Source organism: Ranitomeya variabilis, chromosome 5, assembly GCF_051348905.1.
Source record: "Ranitomeya variabilis isolate aRanVar5 chromosome 5, aRanVar5.hap1, whole genome shotgun sequence".
NCBI classification, from domain to species: domain Eukaryota; kingdom Metazoa; phylum Chordata; class Amphibia; order Anura; family Dendrobatidae; genus Ranitomeya; species Ranitomeya variabilis.
The window spans coordinates 102,509,029-102,532,569 of record NC_135236.1 but is presented as its reverse complement, the minus strand read 5'-3'; the positions used below and the strand labels follow the sequence as shown (position 1 = coordinate 102,532,569).

Sequence of the window (23,541 nt, the reverse complement as noted above, 5' to 3'; positions counted from 1 at the left end):
GGGGTTAGGGGGGAGGTGTTCAGGGTTACGGGGAGGGGGTTAAACACCTTTGGTTGAGAATGTTATTTGTGTATGTGAAATTAATAAAAATGTACTTGATAAAAGAAAAAACAACACCACAACACACAACTGAATGTTCCAGGATAAGGGAAATGCAGAACAAAGTCATGCTACAAGAGCTGCATGTATTTTACCTTTAAGTAAATGTTTCCTGTTCCTTGAGCAGAGAATGGTCAAAAACTTGACTTCATCTGTTCCCCATTTCTTCTCACCAGCTTCATACAAGTCCTGAATAAGATGAGCAGAGTTCAAGGTCAATGTACCACTTATAAACACTAGGGTGCTGCCCTACAGCAATCTTTCCTGACTGAGAATAGTCAGAAACGGCTCCTGCTTCCTGTGACGTCACATCAACAGAGCAGTCCCTTCTCTTCCACTTTGCTCTGTCCATGGGGAAGTCACTGCCTACGTCACTGATTGACATCCAGCTCCACCCAACACAGCAGGGAATGTGCCATCAACCAACATGACAGCAGTGACGTCGTCCCGTTAAAAGAGCGGAATAGAAGGGACGGCTCTGTCAACATCACATCGCAGAAAGCAAGAGAATCTGTGGCAGGAGTGGTCCATGACAGCTCTGAGTAAGGAGAAATGATCACAGGGAAGAACAGGCAGGTAGTTGCCAACTACCTGCCAATAAGTGTTTAGTCCCATAGCTACACCTATAGAAGCCATATTATGGCCACAAAAAACACAGAAATTCTGCAGAGAACACAGGGTTTATTCTCAGTTTTAGCCTCGCAGGGAGGTTTCTGCCACAGTTATCTTACTGCAAAACACAGTGAGAAATCCTGTAGATCAAGAAATCTGTCATGTCTTCCTCAATTTTAAAATTGCAAGATAAGACAAAGTAGAAGCAGAAATACAGAACATTATTAAGGGTATGTGCACATGTTCAAGACTTGCAGCAGAAAATTCTGATTCAAATTCTGAGTAGTGATGGGCAAACCCGAACAGTAAAGTTTGGGGTCCGTACCGAACACCTACCTGTTCAGGCACGGACCCCAAACGTGGACTTCTCCAGGAAATCAGTGTTTCTTGCTGGGGTGCTGAACCGGAACAGTAACACAAGCAGCGCTGATCAGCAACAAGGTTATTTTCAACAGTCAGAGAGCCAGCAGCTGTGACTGGCAGTAAAAAGTTTACCTCCTGTCACAGAGGCATCGGCTAATGAGAGCACTACTCCCATCAGCCTACGCCCACTGCCACTAATAACAGCAAGAGCAGGCGCCACTGATGGGAGTATTCAGCCGCTGCCTGAGATAAATAAAAAAAACAACATTTAGAAAAAACACATGGTGTGGGTTCCGTCCATTTTGACAACCAGCCAAGCTAAAGCAGGCAGCTGGGGGCTGGTATTCTCAGGCTCGTAAGGGGCCATGGATATTGCCCCCCCCCCCCCAAGCCTAAAAATAGTCCACAGACGCCCCAGAAAAGGCGCATTTATTAGATGTGCCAATTCTGGCACTTTGTCCGGCTCTTCCCACTTGCCCTGTGGTTGTTGCAAATGGGGTTAATATTTGTGGGGTTGATGTCACCTTTGTATTGATAGGGGACGTCAAACACACAGGTTACTAATGGACAAGCGTCTATACGATGCCTATCCATTACTGACCCAACAGATTATAAATTAAAAAATTCCAAGAATAAAGTCCTTTATTTGATATAAAAATCCATACAATGTTTTACAAATTTATTTAAATATAACAAACAGTTCTACTCACCTTACTCCCATTCCATTGAAGCCCTTGTCCCCTGTAAAAAAAAAAGTAATAAAAACAACCATATTCCTCACCTGTCCGAAGTGCAGCTAATCCATGCTGTCCCATGATGATTCGAATGATTTGGGGGCGGTCACATTAGTGACCACTCTCTCCAGCTGACAAACACTGACAGTAGTGTAATCGTTCCTGTCAGGGTCTAGCGCCAAGCTCCCGCAGTGAGAACTTACTTACGGCACCGCTTGCTGTGTGAGACAGTTCTCTTGAGCAAGTGTGAAGTTTACCATGAACCACAACATTTAAATGTGTAGTCAATTCCATGTATGGTCCATCACCAGTTCATTAAAACGATATCTGAGCCACGTTAGTACAATTCCTTGACAGTTTAAGGGCTGCTCCACTAATTTTAAAATAACTAAAGTCAGACTGATGACTGTGTGATGCCCAGCATCTCAACTGGTCATCTGATCTCAGTGCAAGCTGCGACCACGTTAGTTGACGGAGCTGTGCTTTTTAGATCCGCAACAGTTTTGTAGTGGAGGCTGCAAGGTAACGGAGATGCCATTCTATTCAGTATGGTGCAGTGGCCACTACACAGTTTATTGCATTTGTGTGGCTAAACAGCACAGCTTAGATATCTGGCTAATTCCAGCACTGAGAACAGCTGATCAGTGGGGGTGCCAGGTGTCAGATCTCCACTCGGATACCGATTACCTATCCTATTTGGTCAAATATAAAAAAGGTAGTGGAATAAACCCTTTAAATGGAAAAGACAAGGCCCCTCTACTGTTTCTAACTGCAAGTACAGTCCGGTAGCTGAATAGATGCGAGTCGCCCGCCAGGACCGTGGGGTACTCGTTACCGGGTCCTGAGTTCACAGGGGGATGTCACGGTGGCGACCCGGTCTGTGGCCCTGGGCACCCACGTAAAAGGAGAAAGTCTTTAAAGGGATTTAATCAATAAAGTTTATGTTCATGACGCCACCTGTGGTATTCGGTCAGTGGGGGACCTCGCTGCTTTAAGGGGTCCTCTGGGGTGATGTTATGGCAGCTAGATGGTATAGCTTCCCACAGGTGAAGAATAGTTTATTTACCTTGTTTACTGAAGACTTCAGGCAGCCACAGTCCAGGGCACCAGATCACAGGGCAGGCAGGGTCCGGCCGCCTTGGAGGCAAGTTGGGAGTCCCCTTATCCAGGTGGAAATCAAAGCCTTCCTCTAGCACGGTGGTGTTGTAGTTCCTTAGTGCCTATGGCTTCATATAAGGTCCTCACAGATGTTCTCTCTCTGTCCCCCGTATAGGATAGGACAATACCTGTATGACTAGTGACTTGAGCCTTTTTTACAGGGACTCTAGCATGCCCCGGGCTCTATAGGTGTCACCGTGCCTCCTGGGTATTAGGGCGGATAGGTAACTTGCAGTTCAGCTGTCCTGCCGGTCTCTGATGTAAGTCATGGAGTACCTTACAACCTCGGTGTTCCGGCTACCGGTGTCTGCACCTCAGAAGGAGGCACCCTGCTCGTGGCTGGTCTCCCACTGGTATCCTCTCCTGTGCTTTGCTCTCCTACACGCTCACTGCAATATATTTGGCTTTCGTATAATCTCTTCCCAGGAGCTGCAGCACTGCGGCTACACCGCTCCGTACACCTTCTGCCTCAGACTGCTCCTGTCTGCTTCCTGGCAAAAACTGACTAACTTTCACTTCAAACTACCATATATATGGGGAGTCACCTAGTAAATAGCATCAAAAGCTCCACCTGGTCGCCTGGAGTGTGAACATGTTGTATGCTTGTGTTTATCTGGTGACAGTTATCCTTCCTTGCCTCCAAAAGTAACATCACCTCCCCCATGAGGGAAGCAATGCTACTGTGACGACCAGGACCCTGGGGCGCAACAGATGCGCTTGGCACAGTTGATTTGACCTTTACACTTTAACTGCTGTACAGGAACCTGGACTTAAGCAGGAACCCCAGGGCAGGGGCTATGTGGTAAACTGCTGGCTGGTGATGCAGGCTGGCAGGTTGCTGCGTCAGAACCAGGCAGTGGGGGTGATGCAGTAAAAAGGTACATGATCAGAAGACACAAGAATAATAAGTAAATGGGTAGAATAGGAATCCAAAATACAGGAGTTGAGGAGCAGCTACGGCAAACCACAGGGAGAACAAATTGTATCTGGCAGCTACCAGCAGTAAGCTGGGAGGTTTAGTAGGGTGTAGTACGTTACAATTGGCTGAATCAGGAAGCAAGTTACTCCAGCTCGATATCACACACACACATACTGCAGGGCACTACAGTTCCCAACCACCCTAATCTAGTGGCTGGACAGAGCTTGCCCCACCCAAGAGGTAATGGTCCCAACATCACATTACAGACAGAATCGATATGGCGGCGTCTGGTGACAAAAATGTTGCATGAGAATGTCTCAAAAGGAAATGTGACAGCGGGAGTGTCAGGAGACAGACCCCCTCCCTTACCCCCACCCAATAAATAATTGATAACGAGAATCCTCAGGATTGAAATACAGTGTGTCTGTAAAGTCATGGTGCACTTTTGACCAGTCACTGGAAAGCAAAAAAAAAACAAAAAACAACAACAAAAAAAAAAAAAACACACAACACGATGGAAATGTGAAATCTGCTCCAAATAAAAGAAAAACTCTCCCAGTTTCATACCTATTCAGTGCAGTTCGATGTGGCCTCCATTTGTTGCCCTACACACATCCAAACGATAGTGAAGTTCTTGCCACACATGGGTAAGGACGTCTGGTGTAACAGAGTGAATAACATCTGTGATTCTCCGTTTTAAGCGATTAATGTCATTGATGCGTTCAATATACACTTGTTGCTTCACAAAACACCAAAAGTATAAGTCTAAGGGCATCAGATCCTGAGATTGTGGTGGCCATGGCTTGACAGAACCCCTACCTATCCACCGCTGGGGGAATGTCCTATCCAGAAACTCACAAACAATGGTGGTGTAGTGTGGAGGAGCACCGTCCTGTTGAAAGAGGACACCTTCTGGAAATTGTGGCACTGCATACAATTCCAACATGTCAAGATACGCTTTTGCCGTCACAGACCGCTCCCCGAAAAAAAATGGGCCTATCACCTTATCATGCATCAGGCCACACCACGCGTTCACTTTAGCTGTGTTACGTTCATACTCAACGTAGGCATGAAGATGTCCAGCAGCCCATATTCGGACGTTATGGCGATGAACATGTCCACAGATATGGAAGGTAGCCTCATCGCTAAACACAATCTTGTCCATAAGGATGCATACAAAAACACAGGGAAATAGATGCATCGTATACACAGAAGCCAATTACAGACATTTGTAAGTATCCTCTCAGCAGAAGTGCAGAAATTACAGGAAAATAACTGATAAATATTTAATAGCAGGCATTAACATGAGCTCAGCCGAAGTTATTGTTCACCATTATACTGCTAAACCACAGCGGCGATAGAAGCCTCTGAAAACCGTAAATCTCTTCCTAAAGAATAAAGTGAATCTTTAAAAAAAAAAAAAAAGTGGAAATTATACCAGGACACTCATAACCTATGAAAAATTCCACCTGAGGTGTTAAAAGACGCACAAGTACAAAGCATGGACCATGCTGAAAGGAAGGCAGGCAGCGTTTTCTTGAAAGGGGAAAAGCTCAGCGTGCTTCTGTACGAGGATGTTACAGGGCGAATAAGCAGTGGAAAAAACAAACTAAAATATAGCAGCAAGAAACGTGTCAGAAATGGAGGATTTTTTTTTTTTTTTTTTAAATCAGAACAAAAAAGACTGAATCCCTCAGTCTTCACAAACCCGTCACATGTCTCAGACATTCTGCAGACGCCTCGGAATTATCCATGTGAAACCTGCATTTTGTTTTAGACTTTACAGTTCTGACAGGAGCAACACTGGGGAATGATTGGAGAAGGTCAGACTCGCACTTCAGTCTATATGTAGAAGTAATCGGCTTATGCTCAGTATCTTTGTAAAGACTATTGTTTTACTGATGTTGAGCCCACATTACATGATGCAATAGAAGTTCTACCTTCACATTTTTAAAGGGGCTATCCACAATGGAAACCCCCCCACCAAACTGGCAGTTGGGGAAGAACGCAATAAAACAAGTATTCCTTACCTGTTAATCTCCTGTCACTCCAGCTCCTCCTGGATTACTGTGCTGCAAACATCTACATATGTGACCACTGCAGCCAATCACTGACCCCAATGGGACAACCACTCAGATCAGTGATTGTCCACAGAGGTCGTAGCTGGACAGTAAACCAAGACCAGCAAGCAAGCACCTCAACAGTGGCATCAAAGTTGCACGGTGGCTCAGTGGTTAGCACTGTAGCTTTGCAGCGCTGGAGTCCTGTGTTCAAATCCCACCAAGGACAACATCTGCAAGGAGTTTGTATGTTCTCCCCATGTTTACGTGGGTTTCCCCCAGGTACTCCGGTTTCTTCCCACACTCCAAAGACATAGTGATAGTGAATTTAGATTGTGAGCCCCATCGGGGACAGTGATAATGTGTGCAACCTGTAAAGCGCTGAGGAATATGTTACGCTATGTAAAAATAGAGATTATCATTATTGGATATAACAGGCAAGTATTGATTTGTTTTATTATTCTCTGGTGTTTTTCCCTTTTGCCCATTTTTCTGTGTTAGTTACAACCCCTTTAATTCTCATTGCATTCCGAGCAATACCCTTCACCCTCAGTATCTGTACAAAGAATATTCTACTGTATTGCATTTTGGGTTATGTGTACTTTAACCTATGAATAATACAGCAAGTCTGAATAGAATATATTCCTCCCAGAACGTACCCTGGTGGCAGAACCGTCTGCATCCATTCTGCCTTTCATTACCCATCACTGGAAAAATTGCCTTCTTAAAGAGGTTGTTTTGCCTTCTTTTGGATCAAACACTGGGTAAATAATTGCTGAACTTGGTCATGTTTAAACCTATGTATTCCAGACAACCATAAATTGGAAATCTAGGGAAACACTGAAGTCAATTGTACCTGCTTCAGGTTTGATAAAACTGGATTGATGAAGAATCAGCCAAGGACATCTGTTTTTATGCAGAGGTTAAAGGGAACATGTCACCCCCCTCAGGAGTTTGTAAGTAAAAGAGCCACCTTGTGCAGCACTAAGGCTAGGGTCACATTGCGTTATGTGACCGCGTTTAACGGACTACGTTACACCGCGGCATAACGCGGTGTTAACGTAGTCCGTTAACGCCGCCATAGCCTGTAATGGAGAACGCGTCGCTAGCGCCCGCCCACATTGGGCGTGCGCTAGCGATGTGGCGTCACTTGAGTGACGGACCTCGGACGCTGCTTGCAGCGTCCGCGGCGCGCCCGAGGTCCGTTCCTCGCTAGTGCAGATCTGGGATCTGCGCTAGCGGGGACGCCGAACACGGACCCTAGAGAAGCATTGCGTTAGCGCAATCCGCTAGCGCTATGCGCTTAACGGATTGCCCTAACGCAATGTGACCCTAGCCTAATGCTGCATTCTGACAATATGGCTCTTTTAGTTATGCTCCCTGCACACGCTGAAATACAGTAAACACTTATAAAATGTGCCCCTCATACCGTGAAATCGTCCCGGCAGCGGGTCTTTTCCCCTCAATCAGACGCAGCACAGCCGTCACTCCGGGCCTGTGCGCGCAAGGCGCCGCCTCCTCTTGCTTCATTAGCGTTCCCGGCGCCTGCGCTGTATTTTTTTTTTCCGGGCATGCGCAGTTGTGCTGCCCTTCGAACTTACAGCGCAGGCGCCAGGGACGCTAATGAAGCAAGGGGAGGCGGCGCCAGGCGCGCAGAGGCCCTGAGTGACGGCTGTGCTGCGTCTGATTAGGAGGGGAAAGACCCGCCCCCGGGACAATTTCACGGTATGAGGGGCACATTTTATAAGTGTTTATTTCAGCATGTGCAGAGAGCATAACTAAAAGAGCCAACTTGTCAGAATGCAGCATTAGTGCTGCACAAGGTGGCTTTTTTTTTTTTAGTTACAAATGCCGGAGGGGGCGACAGGTTTCCTTTCAGCGCTATTGTTACGGCTTTTGCAGGTACTTACCTAGCCTCCTGGGTCCCTAGCCGCGTCTGGCCTGCTCTTCTGGGTCCACAGCTGCGCTGGGAATCCCGTTCCCTGTGCATACGTGCTAGGCCGCTTGGGTCGCGCGCACTCCCGGCTTCTTTATGATGCCTGTCCTACCTGGGCAGCAGCCTCCGGGTATATCAGGTCGCTTCCTGCTAGAGGAAGCGCCTGATTGTTATTGTGCCTATCTGTGCCTCCTCCAGGTCCTCTTAGGTTTCCGTTCCTCTCTGGGTACTGTTCTCCCCAGTACCTTCACCGCTCTGTCCAGTACGCTTCTCGTGTGTGCACACGTGTTCTGCTCAGCCCCTGTACGCTTCCAGTGTGTGCGTGCTCTGCTCAGCCCCTGTACGCTTCCAGTGTGTGCGTGCTCTGCTCAGCCCCTGTACGCTTCCAGTGTGTGCGTACTCTGCTCAGCCCCTGTACGCTTCCAGTGTGTGCGTACTCTGCTCAGCCCCTGTACGCTTCCAGTGTGTGCGTGCTCTGCTCAGCCCCTGTATGCTTCCAGTGTGTGCGTGCTCTGCTCAGCCCCTGTACGCTTCCAGTGTGTGTTCTGCTCAGCCCCTGTACGCTTCCAGTGTGTGCGTACTCTGCTCAGCCCCTGTACGCTTCCAGTGTGTGCGTGCTCTGCTCAGCCCCTGTATGCTTCCAGTGTGTGCGTGCTCTGCTCAGCCCCTGTACGCTTCCAGTGTGTTCTGCTCAGCCCCTGTACGCTTCCAGTGTGTGCGTGTTCTGCTCAGCCCCTGTACACTTCCAGTGTGTGCGTGCTCTGCTCAGCCCCTGTACGCTTCCAGTGTGTGCTCGCTCTGCTCAGTCGCTGACTCCTCCAGTGCGTGCTCTGCTCCGTCCAGGATCCAGTACCCTCTGTGTGAACCCTGCGGTGTCCCGAGTCTCTCTGTGGCTGCTGTCTGTCTGGTCCTCGGTGAGTACCCTGATTTTTCTCGTTGTCCTCGAGCCGCCCCTCTGGCACAAGCTATCGCGGTGTATCTCCCTCCTAGGCCTGTCCCTAACGATACCTGTATAGGGGTCGGTTCCACCTGGCCAGCTCGCCTGGGATCGGTCATCACCGAAATCCAGTGGGTCCACTCCAGGAATCATAACAGCTATACTGAAGCCAGTGATGGCCTTTGCTGATCAGTATGGGAACAGCTGCTGAAACCCAAGACAACTAACTTATCACAGCGGGAACAATGCAGGTGTTACACAGTGCTAACTCTAAGGAAGAGACAGCAATGGTGCCACTTTGGCATATAAAGGAGGATATGGAAAATCCATTTAGCTTCTTTCCATCCTTTCACTATAAATCAATATACAAATATGATTAGATCACCTAATCAAGACTCGTTGCATTAAGAATCGCGCGCTTACACAACACACACATACCTTGGCATCCTGCTTGGCAAGTGCATCATCAACATTATCACTTTGGTCTCGGCCGCCCTGTAGAATAACGAGATCATTAATATATATTAAGTCTATTAGATTTTACTAGTTTCAGAAGAGAACATTCACATGTTTCCTAAACTCCATCTCTGCATAAGAGTATTTCAAGGTTACTGATAAAATAGTATATAACACAACTCAGCAGCGCTGTTTGCCAATTAGGGCCTGCAGAATGGAGCAGATGGGCTTTAGTTAAATGACTGATACTAGGTAAGACATGTATGTATGTATGTATGTATGTATGTATGTATGTATGTATGTATGTATGTATGTATGTATGTATGTATGAATGAAATTAAAGTATGTATGTAAAAAGAGTGGCATAAAAGGATAGCAATAAATGTGCACCAAAAAGGGAAGGCTTTAAACAAGGGCTATGCATAAAGGCGATATTTAATTTTATTAGAAATACAAAGCAAAATTAAAAAACTAAAAACAAAACCACATCTATAGGTATACAATGGTAAAATGGTTTATGAAATAGTACAGAGGCTCAAATCAAAAGGTTTGGGGGGTGCATAAATAAAGTACAAAAATGAAGCTCAAATGTATATACCGTACATACACAATTTTACTTTTTTTCATGTGTATCTAAATAAAATGCATGTTAATTCAACTGTACGACGTCAATTAAGGTCTGGCACTGTGGGTTTGCAAATAAGAGATTAGTTGCATCAATGTGCTCACATATTATGCAAACATATTAATTATATGGCCATGATTGTATAAAAGTATCTATGTATCCCAATGCAAGTATTAAAGATCAAAGCACTAATTGCAATGCAACATTTACAGCCTTAGCCAAAAATAATCTTATACACAAGGTAGATCATATAAAATCTCACAAAAAATACATTTAAAGTTGTGGGTGTAATGTGATAAATTCAAGGGGCTTTAATTCAAGGCAACGTATCCATGGCTTATTGGTGGACGTTCACAGTGAAGGCACTACTGCTCCTATAGGGGTTGTCTGCTGTGGCTTACATTTAGTTAAATCTTTCATTGAGGCTTCATATAGGATATAAAGAAATGCGAGGCATTTGTCTACAAGGAAATAAGGGGACTGTGAATGCAGAAGGTGACCAGAGTATTTATTAAAGCATCTGCTCAGCATCTGCAGATGAGGACCGTCAATCCTGCACTCGGCTCAGCACTGTGGAGGACACTGCTCCTCGCACATTTGACACGGACTTTTCAGCACTGCACAGCAGTTATGAAATACGATTTTTCATCACATTAGCTTAATGCATATAATCTGTTCCAGAAATTGACCCAATTATCTGCTCTGATGGATCCCATCACACTGGGCTAATTTACATTACTTAAAAGGGATATTCTACTTCTAAAACTCTTCAGTGTTCAACTTAATGAGTGACCCAAAACTGAAAAAAAAAAACCCATTTTGTGGAGGACATGAAGACTTCTTTCACACTACAGTAACCCTACATAAGTAGAGAACATGCATGTCCAATTAATAAACACATGAGGTCTTATATGTCCATGCACCCGCATGGGTAAAAAGGAATTAGAGAATTATCAGCATTAAATGGTATTAGAGTGCACCATTATAGCATATCTGTCCGGGCGAGAAGAAGAGGGCAGCATTCAGAGATTCCTCTAATGTTTTTCCTTCAGATATCACAGAGTATGATTTAGGTCAAGACGCACAGTGTTGAAAGATCTTTGGGAATTTTTATTATGATTTTGAGAAGACAACTATATGCAACAAAAAAATCCTGGGATACTATGGATTGATTCTCCCATTTCAAAAAGTAGCCATTTTATTAAAAACTGGTGTCAACATCCAATTAAAAAAAAAAAAATTGCATTTTTTTCTCCTTTTTGCTCACATTTTCCACTTAAAGGCCGGCGTCACACATGCGAGTTTTACGGACGTAAGAGCGCAGAAACTAAGTGCATAAAACTCGCATAACATACGGGACAATGATTCTCAATGGGTCTCGTCCTATCAGCCGTATATTACGGATCCGTAATATACGGCTTTCTACGGCCGTACAAAATCGCAGCATGCTGCGTTTGTCAGCGTATTGCGCAAATAATACGCCAATGAAAGTCTATGGGGGCGAGAAAAATACGGATTCCACACGGACCAGCAGTGTGACCTGCGAGAAATACGCAGCGGTGTTAGTGGAAAGTCGGTAATTCAATTGCCGGCTTTTCATTTCTCCTGCACAAACCCGACAGGATATGAGACATGGTTTACATACAGTAAACCATCTCGTATCCCCTTTTTTTTTTTTTTTTTTTTGCATATTCCACACTACTAATGTTAGTAGTGTGTATGTGCAAAATGTGGGCGCTGTAGCCGCTAAAATAAAGGGTTAAATGGCGGAAAAAATTGGCGTGGGCTCCCACGCAATTTTCTCTGCCAGAATGGTAAAGTCAGTGACTGAGGGCAGATATTCATAGCCTAGAGAGGGTCCATGGTTATTGCCCCCCCCCGTGGCTAAAAACATCTGCCCCCAGCCACCCCAGAAAAGGCACATCTGGAAGATGCGCCTATTCTGGCACTTGGCCACTCTCTTCCCACTCCCTGTAGCGGTGGGATATGGGGTAATGAAGGGTTAATGACACCTTGCTATTGTAAGGTGACATTGACGCCTCTCCATTATTAATCTGGCTTAATTATGACACCTATCCATTATTAATCCAATAGTACGAAATGGTTAATAAAACACACACACACACACACACACGATTAAAAAGTATTTTAATGAAATAAACACACAGGTTGTTTTAATATTTTATTGCTCTCTCAATCCATTTGCAAACCCTCGCTTGGCAAAATAATAAACGCACAAGATACATACCCTCAGATGAACCGTCACGTCCCACGAGGTAATCCATCTGAAGGGGTTAATTATTTTACAGCCATGAGCTGTGCTAATGCACTCGCTCGTGGTTGTAATCTCTGGGGAATGAAGGAAATCTGAGTGATCTGTACTTACATTGAGTTGCGGTGAGGCGCCCTCTGGTGGATGTTCTCATGAACTGCAGCCTTGGAAAAGTTCTCATGCTCGAGTTCATATGAGCTCATGGCTGTAAAATAATTAACCCCTTCAGATGGATTACCTCGTGGGACGTGACGGTTCATCTGAGGGTATGTATCTTGTGCGTTTATTATTTTGCCAAGCGAGGGTTTGCAAATGGATTGAGAGAGCAATAAAATATTAAAACAACCTGTGTGTTTATTTCATTAAAATACTTTTTAATCATGTGTGTGTGTGTGTTTTATTAACCATTTCGTACTATTGGATTAATAATAGATAGGTGTCATAATTGACGCCTCTCCATTATTAATCTGGCTTAATGTCACCTTACAATAGCAAGGTGGCATTAACCCTTCATTACCCCATATCCCACCGCTACAGGGAGTGGGAAGAGAGTGGCCAAGTGCCAGAATAGGCGCATCTTCCAGATGTGCCTTTTCTGGGGTGGCTGGGGGCAGATGTTTGTAGCCGGGGGGGCCAATAACCATGGACCCTCTCCTGGCTATTAATATCTGCCCTCAGTCACTGGCTTTACCATTCTGGCGGAGAAAATTGCGCGGGAGCCCACACCAATTTTTTCCGCCATTTAACCCTTTATTTTAGCAGCTACAGCGCCCAAATTTTGCATACACACACTACTAACATTAGTAGTGTGGAATATGCAAAAAAAAAGGGGATATGAGATGGTTTACTGTATGTAAACCATGTCTCATATCCTGTCGGGTTTTTGTGAAGGAGAAATGAAATGCCGGCAATTGAATTACCGGCTTTTCACAGATATCGCGCTGAAGTAAATATAAATACAGATATATATATATATATATATATATATATATATATATATATATATATATCTGTATTTATATTTACTTCAGCGCGATATCTGTGAAAAGCCGGTAATTCAATTGCCGGCATTTCATTTCTCCTTCACAAAAACCCGACAGGATATGAGACATGGTTTACATACAGTAAACCATCTCATATCCCCTTTTTTTTTGCATATTCCACACTGCTAATGTTAGTAGTGTGTATGTGCAAAATTTGGGCGCTGTAGCTGCTAAAATAAAGGGTTAAATCGCGGTAAAAATTGGCGTGGGCTCCCGCGCAATTTTCTCCGCCAGAGTGGTAAAGCCAGTGACTCATGAACTCGAGCGTGGGAACTTTTCCAAGGCTCCAGTTCATGAGAACATCCACCAGAGGGCGCCTCACCGCAACTCAATGTAAGTAAAGATCACTCAGCTTTCCTTTCAGCACCTGGGGGATTACAGACACGAGCGAGTGCTTTAGCACTGCTCCTAGCTGTAAAATAATTAACCCCTCCAGATGGATTACCTCGTGGGACCTGACAGTTCATCAGAGGGTATGTATATTGTGAGTTTATTATTTTGCCAAGCGAGGGTGTTCCGGATGGATTGAGAGAGCACTAAAATACTAAAACAACCTGTTTGTTTATTTCATTAAAATACTTTTTAATAACGTGTGTGTGTTTAACACTTTCAGACAATTGGATTAGTAATGGATAGGTATTTGAAAAAACTGACCGTCACATCTATACATAGACTAAGTGTGAACAGGTGCTGAACCTAGAGTAACCAACTCATATATAGTCAAGTAAAAAAGGCAGCACACTGCAGCGCTAAGACATGCAAACATGAAACATGAAAACTGAACTGAACATGTCTTAGCGCTGCAGTGTGCTGCCTTTTTTACTTGACTATATATATGAGTTGGTTACTCTAGGTTCAGCACCTGTTCACACTTAGTCTATGTATGGATGTGACGGTCAGTTTTTTCAAATATATTATTTAGCCTTCTGACTGAGCACTCCACCTCCTAGCCCAGGTGTTTTAATCGCAGTAGGTCCAGTACCCCTCCACAGAGAGAGAGAATATGAGTCTAGGAAGAGGTTTTCACAGGTACCCATTCACATGGAGACGTTTATTCTCAGCGAGGTAGGCAAGCGTAGGACCTGATATACGAGAGATGCCGTAAAGGGGCTATCAGGTACACATAAAATTGGCCATTTTTATGCGCTAAACGCTCTCATTTTTCATATTTCTAGTGCAGTATTGCAGTTCAGTTTTCATGTTTCATGTTTGCATGTCTTAGCGCTGCAGTGTGCTGCCTTTTTTACTTGACTAGTAATGGATAGGTGTCATAATTGACGCCTCTCCATTATTAATCTGGCTTAATGTCACCTTACAATAGCAAGGTGGCATTAACCCTTCATTACCCCATATCCCACTGATACACAGGAGTGGGAAGAGAGTGGCCAAGTGCCAGAACAGGCGCATCTTCCAGATGTGCCTTTTCTGGGGTGGCTGGGGGCAGATGTTTTTAGCCACGGGGGGGCCAATAACCATGGACCCTCTCCTGGCTATTAATATCTGCCCTCAGTCACTGGCTTTACCATTCTGGCGGAGAAAATTGCGCGGGAGCCCACGCCAATTTTTACCGCGATTTAACCCTTTATTTTAGCAGCTACAGCGCCCAAATTTTGCACATACACAATACTAACATTAGTAGTGTGGAATATAAAAAAAAAAAAGGGGATATGAGATGGTTTACTGTATGTAACCATGTCTCATATCCTGTCGGGTTTGTGCAGGAGAAATGAAAAGCCGGCAATTGAATTACCGGCTTTTCACTAACACCGCTGCGTATTTCTTGCAAGTCACACTGCTGGTCCGTGTGGAATCCGTATTTTTCTCGCCCCCATAGACTTTCATTGGCGTATTATTTCCGCAATACGCTGACAAACGCAGCATGCTGCGATTTTCTACGGCCGTAGAAAGCCGTATAATACTGAACTGTAATATACGGCTGATAGGAGCAGCCCCATTGAGAATAATTGTGCCGTTTGTTTGGCGAGTTTTACGGACGTATTTTCTGCGCTCTTACGTCCGTAAAACTCGCTAGTGTGACGCCGGCCTTAAAGTGTTATTACTAAGATTTGAAGTTATACCCCAGCTTTTGGATACTGGATGGCAATACCATTCTGATTGCTGGGGTCTGACCACTAGCTGAGCGCAGTATTTGGCTTTTTCAGTCCCATACAGAAAAAAATAAAAAAATAAAATATATATATAATAATAATAATATAGGGAAGGTGTGCATGCTTAACGTCTGCTCCATTCAGATGAGGCTCTGGTCCTTTCTCAGGAATGGCGGGGGTCCTAGGAATTAGGCCGGTTTCACACGTCAGTGGCTCCGGTACGTGTGGTGACAGTTTCCTCACGTACCGAAGACACTGACACACGTAGACACATTAAAATAAGTGTGTCTCTGCAGATGTCAGCGTGTTTTCACGGACCGTGTGTCCTTGTGCAAAACACGGAGACATGTCAGTGTTCGTGGGAGCGCACGGATCACACAGACCCATTAAAGTCAATGGGTGATATCCGTGTGCGGTCCGTGTGCTTTTTTTTTTTAAAGTCCTAGGGTTAAAATTGAAAAATTGTTTCAATAAACTTACACGGACAGCACACGGATGACACACGGACACCGGAAATATCTGGACTTGTGAGACTGGCCTAAAATAGGGCCGAAGCTTAAAATCTTGGTAGAGACGCTTTAAGCATTAACTAATGAAATACCCTTTTAATTTGGAAAAAGCTGTTGCATGTGGTTTTATTCACAACTATTAATATTAGACTCAATTCACCAAGACATGTCTCATCATCCACTCTTTATGGACAGTGCACTGTAGAGGAAACAAACTCATTAAAACGGGTGGTCTGAAGGAAAATATTTTTTCTTTATCTATTTAGTCCCATAATCTAAGCCATTTTCTAATATACTTGCATCAAAAAATCCCTACTGTTCCCAAACTAGTTTTTTTTTTTTTTTTTAATTTCCTGTCTGAAGACATTTTGTTTGAGTATCCCCAGTGCATGCTGGGATACAGAGCATCATCAGGGGGTGGAGGCTGCGGCCACTGTCCCAGACCCTGCCCCTCCTTGAAACAATCATCAAGGAACAGTAGGGAATTTTTAAAGCAAGAATATTAGAAAATAGCTTGAAGTTATGGGACGGGGCGTGTCCTGGCCATAATGGAGGAAGGCTGCTAATCCCTGAGCTCCTGCTTCCCCAGCCGAATAAAGCCCTGCAACAGCCCAGAAACTGACTTTACCGGAGTCTATGCCTGCTAAACGGAATCCTGCACGCCCCAACACCCCTTCTGGACCCCCTGTGGAGTTCTCTGCAAGTATATCTCGCTTTTTAAGAAGCTCTGGGAAGGGGCCTTGGAGCTGCACTGATCCTAAGATGGCTGATCCCTCCCCCAAGCCCTGCAGCACTACACATGAGGCAAAAAACAAACAGAGAGAAGGAGACACTGCAGGCCTGCACTGAGGTTTCCAGAGCGTCTGTCACCAGACTGTTTACTCAGGAGAGGCCCCTGGAGGCCCCCCTGCAGGGGGTCTCAGATGAAGGTACCGCAGGGGAGAGGGAGGATGGTGGGGGCTCGGATCATGAGACTATACAAACAGAGGGAGAAGCGCTGAGGTACTGGACACAGAGAGCTGATCTCTACCCCTCCCAAACTGAGTGGCCTGTGCTGCAGGAGACTCAGCTGCCTCCTAGCCTGTCACCTCGGCCACTTATACCTGCAGAGGGGGTGCTTCAACAACTCTATTCAGAAACCGGGCTGTGGAGCAGGTTATCTCCCCCCTCTACTAAATCACCCCACAGAAGCCACAGGGGGTGAGCGACGAGTGGAGCCGACCATCAGTGGAGGCCCCAGTGGTTCCCCTATTTTACCAAATATGCGGCCACAAGATAGCCCTGACCCAGACATGTGGGAAGCTTTTAAGGCCTGTATTAGCAACGTTCCAACTAAAGAGGAACTTGAGGGCTTTATCTCCAGGGTGGAGAACTCCTTTAAAGCTGAAACAATGGTCCTGAGAGGGGACGTCTCAGCTCTAGCGGGCAGAGTCACACTTACTGACACTACTGTGGAAAATCTCTCCAGCAAGATCCTAGCCCTTGAGGATAAACTGTCAGCCCAGACGTCCACCTTTGAGAGCTTTCTAGACCATATGGAGGACTTGGAGAATCGGGAGAGAAGGCAAAATCTGAGAGTGAGGGGTCTACCGGAATCAGTCCAAGCCAGTGACCTAACTGCGACTCTTCAAGCTTTGTTCAACTCCGTTAGGAACACTGCCCCAGAGTTGGGTATTGAATTTGACAGAGCTCATACGTCGCTGGGTCCTCCCCCTGAGGATGGAGGTCTGCCTAGAGACGTGATTTGTCGTTTTCATAGGTACCAAGTGAAGGAAGAAATCCTCAACTGTTCCAGAAAGACCCAGGAGATCCGTTTCCAAGATTGCCAATTACAGTTCCTCTCGGATCTATCACGGAGAACCCTCCAAAAGAGGAGAGCTCTGCGACCTCTACTTAACCTCCTTCACCAGAGCCAGATCCCCTATTCTTGGGGATATCCGTTCCGCCTTCAGGTTCGGCGGGGAACCCAGATGGTGTCCTTATCTCACTCCAGGGAGCATCGTTCATTTCTCTCCCTTCTGAACCTCGAGGATCCGGGCCTACAATTCCCTGACTGGCCTTATCCCGTTGGTCAGGATATGGGCCCTATGCCACAGCGCCGAAAGAGGGCGCGTCGCAACCGTGGAAGAGGCCGCACTAGATCTCGTGGTAGAGGACAGAACTGTAATGATGTATCTGAAGACGGCTGATATGCAAGCGTCCAGTATTTTTGGTTCAGTCGGTTGCAGACCCTTAGGTCTTTGGTCTAGCTTTAGGCAGTAATGGCCGTGTTGATATATGCTTTGCTCTTTTCCCTTGGTCATTTTCCCTTCCCTCTCCACTATTCCATTCTCTTCCTTCCCCCTTCTTATTCTTCCCCCTTCCCCCCCCCCCCCTTTTTTCTTCTCCCTTTCCCTCCCCCTCTGGTGGTTCGGTTGTGCTGGGTAATTTTGTGTATTTTTTTTGTCTCAGGGAAGTTCGCCGGGGAACATGGTGTGTTATACAGTTATATTGTTTATCGAATCCGTCGGTATATGATTTATTTTGTTATATATTGTTTTGACTTTCTTCCTTTCTTCAGTGGAAAGGACACGACCCATTAAGGGGTTATACGGTTGGTCCAAACCGTGATATTCGTGAAACGACTATACCCCATATCTTAAGTAAAGAGTTTTTAATTTTCAGCTCCCTGAGGGGTACAATTTACTGCTACATTCCTTTTTTCTTCTATATTTGCTACTCTTTTTCTCTTCTTTTTCTTCTAATTTGCTGCGTCTTGTTTTCTGCTCTCATCTCTCAGGTGGCAGGATAACCCCTTTTTGGGGCCCAACGGTTGGGTACTCGACGTTCTATTGAAAAATGGGTTCCTTAAAGTTTGGTTCCCTAAATGTACGGGGATTCAATACTCCCCAAAAACGAAGCCACGTACTTTCAGATATGCACAAGCTAGGGGTTCAGATACTTTTTCTTCAAGAAACTCATTATAGAGCTGATCGGATACCAGTTGTCGGGGGTAAACTTTATGATAGATGGTCCCATAGTTCCAACCCCGAATCGAGGACAAAAGGTGTCTCAATAGCCTTTTGTAAGAATTTAAATATCATATTGATAGACAAGGTCATAGATGAAGGGGGATGCTATATTTTTATGAAAGTTAAAGTTGCTGAACGGATCCTGACCCTAGTTAACTGGTATCTCCCGAACCGGGAACAGCCTAAGGTCTGCAAGTCTCTATTGTTGAAACGGTCTTCATTTGCGGAGGGCCAGGTTGTGATAGGTGGTGATTTTAACTTTGTCTTTGATTCCAAACTAGATACCTCCTCTAGTCGGGGGGCGGTCCCATCGAGAAAGGTGAGAGCCCTACAAAAATTCTTACTTAAACTACATCTGATAGATGTTTGGAGAATCCTCAATCCTAGAGGTAAGGATTATACTTTCTATTCTACTCCACATAACTCCTACAGCAGAATTGACCTTTTTCTGGTCAGCAGGGGGGTCTTATCTTGGAGGCCTGATGCCAAGATTGGTAATATGGTTCAATCGGATCATTGCCCTGTTTTTCTATCCTTGGAGATACCCGGGCTGGCTATGAAAAAAATTCTCATGGAAATTGAATGGCAACCTTTTACGAGACACCACCTGTTTGAGTGATTTGAAATCTGACATTGCAGCATTCGCCCATACTCATGCGTCAGATCCCACACCTCAGGCAATTAAATGGGAAGCACTGAAGTGCATCATGAGAGGCACCTTAATCAAACATGGGGCTAGAATCAAAAAACTTCAGACTGAGGAAATACTCTTTGCTGTCACAAATTCAGACCCTGGAAAGCAGGCATAAGAATTTGAGGTCCTCTGAGACTTTGATCGAGCTCACTACAAAAAGGCTTGAACTTAAAGGCCTGCTGGATAGACGGTTTATGGGTGACAAGGAAAGAACTAAAGGGTTTTTCTACAAAAGAGCTAATGTTTGTGGGCGCCCTCTAGCACGACTGCTTCATCCCAGATCGGGTCCCACTCTTATCTCATCACTCAAAAATGATAAGGGCCAACTGGTCCATAGTAAAGAGGAGATCCTAGAGGTCTTTCAAAAGTTCTATAAATCCCTGTACAACATTAGGGGCAGGTACGCTGACTTGGATCCCACCACGTTGAAAAATAAAATTAAATCTTATATGAATAGGATCAAGGTCCCGTCCCTCCCTGAGGCGGATTTGGCGGTCCTGGAAAAGGACGTAACCCCTGAGGAGCTGTCAGAAGCTGTTAAATCCACGTCCACCTCTAAATGTCCTGGACCGGATGGGTTCACTCCCTTATTCTATAAATCCCTTCTATCTGACTTGCTTCCCCAAATGGTCCTCACCTTTAATGCGATTTCTGAGGAGAATAGCTTTACCCCCCAGTCCCTAGAGGCTCATATTTCTGTTCTGCCAAAGCCTAATAAAGATCCCCTGCTGGTCGGGAGTTATAGGCCAATCTCCCTGATCAACGTCGATGTAAAATTATTTGCCAAGGTACTGGCTGACAGATTGTCGGGACTTCTCCCATCTACTATCGACCTTGATCAGGTGGGCTTTGTCAAGGGCCAGGAGGCGCGGGACAGCATTATCAGGTCTCTTCTCCTTATTGAGAGGACCAAGATGCAAAAGTCCCCCCTTTGTCTTCTGTCGATTGACGCGGAAAAGGCCTTTGATAGAGTCCATTGGGACTTTCTACGGGAGACCCTGACCCATATTGGCTTACAATCCAATTTCCTGGGGAAAATTATGTCATTATATTCAAAATCCTCAGCTCGTGTTAGAGTCAATGGATCTTTGTCCGATCGTTTTTATATTCAGAACGGTACTAGACAAGGCTGCCCGTTGTCGCCCCTATTATATGTTTTAGTTATTGAGCATTTGGCTAAGGCTATCCGAGTTAATGACAGTATCTCAGGGATTCAGGTTGGAAACTCTAACCATAAAACGTCCCTATTTGCCGACGACATCCTCCTCTTCGTCTCTAACCCAGTCGTCTCTTTTCCAGTGCTTATGAAGGAGTTCGAATCCTTCTGGGATTTAAGTAACTTCAAGATTAATTACTCCAAAACTGAGGTCCTAAACATTTCTCTATCTTCTTCCGTGGTGGCTTCCTTGAAGCGGGCCTTCCCCTTTAGATGGCAACAGGATCAGATTTCATATCTCGGGGTGAACCTCACCTCGGATCCTCTTCAATTATTTTCTTTGAACCATCAGGTCATTTTGAACAGGGTGGGATCCCTTCTGGAGTCTTACGGCCCATTGAGGCTGTTGTGGCTCGGTAGGATTCAGGTGGTTAAGATGGATATCCTGCCGAGATTTCTTTATATCTTTCAGGCGATTCCCATTTGGCCACATAAATCATTTTTTATTAAAATACAGTCCTTGATTTCCCGTTTTATATGGAAGGGGAAAACACCGAGGGTGAGTTACAAGGTTTTATCTAGGCCACGCCAGTTTGGTGGGGTGGGTCTACCCAACCTCAGAAACTATTGCAGGGCGGCCATATTAGTTCGCCTCTTGGACTGAAAATATAAAATTAAATTTAAAAAATGGGTAGAGTTGGAACAAGAATGGTCCGATTTGCCTCTTCATTATCTTCAGTGGATCCCAAAGCAATATGCTCTTCAACGGGGGAGATTTTCCTTCCTAACCTCAGAGGCTATGAGGGCATGGCACTGCAGTGGTGTGAAGGGGTCCGCTCCTCTTGGGGCTAGCCTTCTTACACCTATTTTTTGCAACCCAGCATTTCCTCCGGGCATTCACAGGAAAGCCTTCATGGGATGGAAAAACGAGGATGACATACGGGTTGGTGATATCTTACAGCGTGGCGAGATTCCCACCCTCTGTTCCCTCCAAACCCAATCTCCCTCCACTAAACTTCTTTGGTGGTCCGGTCCTTCCTGGCCTCTTTGAATTTGCCAAGGGGTTCGAACTGTAGACTCTCTCCCTTGGAACTGTTGTTTGCCGGTGGAGACGCCCCGAGCAGGGGAATCTCTTCCCTCTACTCAATTTTTTCAACACCTGACTCTGACGCAAGGCTCTATTTCCAGTCTGCTTGGGAGAAGGATTTAGGGCGGACTTTGTCGGATGAGGAATGGGAGCGTTGCTTCCTGATGAACCATAAACTCCCGAGTTCCAGTGAGGCCTCGGAGAAGGGGTATAAACTGCAATATAGGTGGTACCTCACACCTGACAGGTTACACAAATTTTCTCCCTCAATTTCAAACTGCTGCTGGAGGTGTGGAAATGGCATTGGCTCCCTTTTGCATATCTGGTGGGGCTGCCCCTTGATTAGAACATTCTGGGACCAAGTGTTCCGAAATTATGGTTTGATCACAGGCAAGCACATCACCGGTACTCCGGAGATGGCATTGCTCTCCATGATTCCCGGTTCGGTGGGATCCCAAAAAAAGGACATCCTTAAATTTTGCCTAGCGGCTGCTAGGACGGTGATCCCCCGCCGATGGCGAGACCCGGTTCCCCCCAATGTTGTGGAGTGGTTTTCAGAATTTGAAACCATCTTTAGGATAGAGGAAATTGATGCAGACCTTTCACAGACAAGGGTCTCCTTTTTAGGTATCTGGACTGAATGGATTCTATTTAAAGATTCTGCTCGTTTCCCTGACCTGTTTACCTGAATACACCTGTCTATTCTACAGTCGATTACTAAGCTACTCTTCTTTTCGTGTTCTCATTTTATATTTCTTTTCTTGAGCCCCACCTACGTGGGCTCCCCCCTCTATTTCCTCCTCTTTCTATCTCCCCCCTGGATGAGCTGTTCACCTTCCACCAGCTCGGTGTGATAGGTCTGTACCATGATTTACCAGTTACTTATATAATGATACTATTTGCGTGCATGTCTCGCTCTAGGGGACATGGGCGAACTGATTTTAGGTATGCTTTCTTTTATTCACGGTAATGAAAGTCCTCGCATGTTGCGGGGGCAAGGAGTTATTGCTTATATGTTAAAGTTACCGGGTTTTTTTTTCTTTCTTTTATGTAAGATTTATGCAAGGTTTGTGAACGAGTGTTTTTTGTGTTACTCTTCTCGAATTGTATATTATAAGAAAAAGTACTTTGATCATTGTCGTAGTTTTCAACTACTGTTTTTCTTGTAAAATTCTCTTCTCTTTAATAAAAATATATTTACCCACAAAATTATGGGACGGAATATATAGGAAAAATACTTTGTCATTGGCCTACCCTTTAAAAAGTTTGTCAGCAGGATTTTTGTATCAAGGCACTTCCCAAGCCTCTGCCTCCCAGTCTCTGCTCCCCTCCTTCCCCTCACCCGCTCACTGACTGAAGTCTTTCTACGGAGCTGTCAAAAATGCAGAGGAAACAGACTGGGAGGGAAAGAGTCAAGGAGGAAGAAGCTTGGGAAGTGCTCGGACACAATCAGAGCACTTAATTCTGTTCTACATATACATTAAAACAATGATTTTATTGTCAGGGAAAAAAGATTTCATGAACAAAAGGTGTGGATGACTGTCAGTGAGCAACTTGCCATATACATTTTGGAGATGGGATCATTTTGACATGTTCAAATCCCAACAAGCAAAAGATCTCCAAGGAGTTTATATTCTCCCCGTGTTTGTGTGCGTTTCCTCCGACTTCTTCCCACATGGCAAAGATATACCGATCGGGAAGTTATAGTGTGGACCCCAATGGGGACAGCGATACTGACTAAAGCGCTGCAGAATCTGATACT

General features: G+C 45.2%; 1 protein-coding gene across 1 annotated transcript in view; it reads right to left on the bottom strand.

Annotated features, from left to right (window-relative positions):
• ANXA4 (annexin A4) overlaps nucleotides 1-23,541 on the bottom strand; it is a 118,427-nt gene that overhangs the window by 16,380 nt on the left and 78,506 nt on the right. The window contains exons 8-9 of the mRNA XM_077263076.1: nucleotides 9,257-9,313; nucleotides 195-288 (exon numbers count right to left, since the gene is read on the bottom strand). Coding sequence (XP_077119191.1) covers nucleotides 195-288; nucleotides 9,257-9,313 — 151 coding nt within the window. The remainder of the gene's footprint in view (nucleotides 1-194; nucleotides 289-9,256; nucleotides 9,314-23,541) is intronic.